At 42.2% G+C, this 4,183-nt stretch overlaps 1 protein-coding gene across 1 annotated transcript; it reads right to left on the bottom strand.

Annotated features, from left to right (window-relative positions):
* Positions 1–598: 598 nt before the first annotated feature.
* LOC138652939 (protein kinase C delta type-like) lies at positions 599–3,808 on the bottom strand. The gene is made up of 5 exons (XM_069743160.1): positions 3,731–3,808; positions 3,512–3,574; positions 2,789–3,343; positions 2,624–2,667; positions 599–2,467 (listed from the first exon to the last, which is right to left on the bottom strand). The coding sequence occupies exons 1-4, from the start codon at positions 3,802–3,804 to the stop codon at positions 2,643–2,645; spliced, it is 717 nt and encodes a 238-aa protein (XP_069599261.1). The 5' UTR covers positions 3,805–3,808; the 3' UTR covers positions 599–2,467; positions 2,624–2,642.
* Between the last annotated feature and the right edge of the window lie 375 nt (positions 3,809–4,183).

Consider the following 4,183-nt stretch of genomic DNA (forward strand, 5'->3'; position numbering starts at 1 on the left):
GCAATCGCGCCCTGACACTGACTGACAGTCGGATATATACTGATGCACTGCTGAGCCGGCTGTCAGTCAGTGCCGGGACGAAGTTACAGCTGAAGTTTCACCGGAACCTTTAATGTTCTTGACCAGTTTAGAAAACCCAATATCCAATTGCCATTTATTGGAATCTGAGGCAACTGAAGGGACCCGTTCTGTATTCTCATCCATTAGTCAGAATGCAGACGACCAATAAACAGCATTCTCTGCTCTGGAGGACCCAACACTTCCATGATTTCCGTGATTACAGAGGACAATGTGTAATACCTAATTTCTCCTTTGGAGGTGCTGTAGGGAAGTTCAGCATTTGCTACAGGGTATTCATTAACTGCAGGAGGTTTGTGTAGAAGGGATCAGTTTGGTCTTTATTCACAGCACATTGGGGCTTTACCTCTGACCCATATGGAGAAACCTTACATGAGACTGGACGACCCCATCAAGGTCCATAGTGCTGGAGAATAAGAGTCAGGGGCCAAACCCACATTCACTACATGGACGTCGGATGAAATAAGGACAAAAACAACGATGTAGAGGAAAAACAGATAATTTATTTATAGATGGGGTTATAAATTATATATTTTATTAATATGTAGATGTGTAAATTATTAATCTATTACAATAATCCTATTTATGGGCCGTGTTGATCCAGAGGAAGGCGAAAAACCCCTGTGAGGAACCGGCCAATTATCCTCATATCAGGGGGAAAAATTCCTTCCTGACCCCAAATAAAACATGGCGGTCAGAATAAATCCCAGGATCAAGGGCTCATAGCTAATGTGTATACGTAAGTTTAATTTAAAAATATATATTCTATAAAATTATTATATTATTATTATATAAATGTTTATTATATAAAAATATAAAAGTAATTTCTATTTTTGGACTAATTTACATTTATATTTGTGTCAATTAAATTATTGTAAATCAAAAATATTATTATTTATATTATTTTACATAAATTATATATTTTTTATTATAAACATAAGAAACTACTTATTTATTCTATTATACTAAACCTATCTATGGGCCGTGTTGATCCAGAGGAAGGCGAAAACCCCCTGTGAGGAACCGGCCAATTATCCTCATATCAGGGGGGAAAATTCCTTCCTGACCCCAAATATGGCGATCAGAATGAATCCCAGGATCAAGAGCTCATAATAACTAATATGTCATACCTAAGTGTAATTTTATTTAGAAATTTTCTATTTTTAGACTAATTTATTTTTATATTTATGTTAACTATTTTTTTAAACCCAAAAAGAAATTCTATATATACTTATTTTTTTTTTTATTTTTTTTTTGTTATAAACATAGGAAACTACTTATATATTCTAATTTCTAAACCTATCTATGGGCCATGTTGATCCAGAGGAAGGCGAAAACCCCACGTGAGAAAGGGGCCAATTATTCTCATGAGAGAGGAAAAATTCCTTCCTGACCCCAAATATGACGATCAGATTAAATCCCAGGATCAAAGGCTCGAGTCTAATCCGTTAAGTGTGGAAGTGAGATTTTTTTAAAATATTTTACTTAATTGTTATTTAGAATGTTTTTGTTTTGTGTAAAATAAACTATTTCAGATTTTTTTTATTTTTAAAACTTTTTTGGACTACTTATATGGGAATCTACTTATTAATATATCGTACTAAACCTATTTAAGGCCGTGTAGATCCAGAGGAAGGCGAAAACCCCCATGAGGAATGGGCCAATTGTCCTCATATTAGGGGGAAAAATTCCTTCCTGACCCCAAATATGGCGATCAGATTAAATCCCAGGATCAAAAGCCGAAATCTCTAACTACATGCTATGTGTCTATGTGTGGGGGCCTATACCTATCATGTAGTGTGGGCCTATACCTATCATGTAGTGTGGGCCTATACCTATCATGTAGTGGGGGCCTAAATCTATCATGTAGTGGGGGCCTATACCTATCATGTAGTGTGGATCTATACCTATCATGTAGTGTGGGCCTATACCTATCATGTAGTGTGGGCCTATACCTATCATGTAGTGTGGGCCTATACCTATCATGTAGTGTGGATCTATACCTATCATGTAGTGGGGGCCTAAATCTATCATGTAGTGTGGGTGACGTGGATGTGATGGGTGAAATACTTACCCGGCCTGTGCTGAGGTGAGTTCAGGGATAATGGCCCATATTAGACTATTATTCCTGAACTCACAAGATGGACACTAGCACAGGCCTCTCCCGATGGCGCAGAAGATCTTCGGGCCAGAGGGATGTGAAGAACCAGCCCAGGATTGGAGGATGCAGAGTAAAGGGCCTGGTGCAGCGACACAATGGCAGTGGTCCGACATGAAGATGTTATGGAGAGACATGATGTTCTAGGGCAGCCGAGGTGACAAACAGCAGCAGAGATCTCAGGCACGGGTCTGGAGGCACAAAGTTCTGGGCAGTTGGCACAGGCTCATCCTGCAAGACATAAGAGGAAGACATTTCAACAACTTCTATCTCCTGGATATTCTGTTATCATAGAGGAATGGCCATCATAATGAACCATTCACCTAGGAAACATCAGATATGATGTATGGGTATAATCGGTGTCCTGTTTGTACAGCGGCCACTCACCTGATGGTCTTCGATGGTTTCACAGCCCAGATCTTCTCATCCACCTAATAATAACAGAGAAATGGTCATTGGCAGAAACACTGGGAAAAGACAAGGACGGTGATAATGGCCACAAGGTGAGAAGGACATTTGATGGGATTTATCCTCAGAGAAAGTTGATCTTACCGGGCCCAGCTTGGTGACACGTAATTGAAGCCGGCTATGGGGTTAAAGGTTTTCTTTTCCTCCGGCCACTGCATAAGATGTTTCTCCAGAACTGGCCTGAATGGTATGAATGGTGGCTGTGCTCTCCTTTCCTCCAGATCCTCCCAGCCAATGGTGGTAAAGAATGGATGCTCTCGGATGTTCCCGCTCACACCCAGTCGCTTCTGAGGCTTTTTGCACAGCAGCTTCTTGATAAGATCTTGCATGTCAGCATCAAGCCAAGATGGAATTTCAGGCTCTCCTTTGGTAATAGCTCTGTGGGCCATTTTGCTGACAGAGCCGGTGTAAAATGGGGAGTGTCCTGTTGCCATCTCGGACACCACGATCCCCAGGCTCCACCAATCCACTGCTGTACCATATCCTCTTTTGCGAAGCACCTCAGGGGCCATGTAATAGAAAGTGCCCGTCACTCCAGTGATGTTATTGGAGGAGGTGACGCCATCTTGGGCAAGCCCAAGGTCGATGATACGGATGTGGCCATCGGCATCCAACATGATGTTATCCGGCTTAATATCTCTGCAATGAAAAAAAACATCAGAGTAAGAAATCTGCCGACTGATACAGGAGATAGAAAATGGGTCACTACAAGATCAGGTAGAATAGGGAGACAGGAGCCCAGGATAGTTGGGGGCAATATTACTAGAACGTAAAGGGGACAGAGAGAAGGAGGAAAGTTCTGCTTACCGGTGGACGATGTTGTGTCCGTGAAGGAACTGGAGGCCACATACGATCTCTGCTGTGTAGAATCTGATGGAGAGAACAGAGTGTAGAATCAATGTCATCGCTGGAACCTCCTTCCTGCCTGGGCCACATTCCCTGCCAGTCCTTTCCCAGCTCCATCCCAACCTCAGCTTTTATTTCCACCCCTCCTCCCTCTTTTTGGTATATCTTCCTCTTTCTCACCTTACATAGTCGATGTTCAGAGAGCCATTCGTCTCAATCAAAGCCTCGAGGCTGCCGCCGGACAGATATTCCATGATGAAATACACACGCTTCCGAGACTGGTGTGCGGCATACAGGTGACATAGGAATGGGCAGTCTCGGGCCGCCAGGAGTATCCGCCACTCTCTCATAATGATGTTCTCATTAACCTCCTTCTTCTTGATCATCTTCACAGCCATACAGATGTTTCGGCCTGGGACTGATGTCAGGACCACCTGAATAAAGGAATAGGTTATGGTTGGAAAATGTGTATGGTAGGTGGAAAACAACTAATTTATCTGCTGCACAAGAAACAGGTGGACTGAGTGGTTTGTGAGTCTGCCTGGACTTTATAGCAGAACAATGCTTATCGATTAGCATGAAACACTATCTGCTCCATGAATGCTCTATGGAGAGGCCTTCCATAATTCCATT

The sequence above is a fragment of the Ranitomeya imitator genome, unplaced genomic scaffold (genome assembly GCF_032444005.1).
Source record: "Ranitomeya imitator isolate aRanImi1 unplaced genomic scaffold, aRanImi1.pri SCAFFOLD_383, whole genome shotgun sequence".
NCBI classification, from domain to species: Eukaryota; Metazoa; Chordata; class Amphibia; order Anura; family Dendrobatidae; genus Ranitomeya; species Ranitomeya imitator.

Excerpts from the sequence above, each read along its gene's own strand:
- LOC138652939 (XM_069743160.1), bottom strand. The coding sequence starts at position 3,804 with ATGGAATATCTGTCCGGCGGCAGCCTCGAGGCTTTGATTGAGACGAAT. Across the intron at positions 3,344-3,511 it reads GGACACAACATCGTCCACCG|AGATATTAAGCCGGATAACA; the intron begins GTAAGCAGAACT and ends TTTTCATTGCAG. Across the intron at positions 2,668-2,788 it reads GTGTCACCAAGCTGGGCCCG|GTGGATGAGAAGATCTGGGC; the intron begins GTAAGATCAACT and ends TGTTATTATTAG.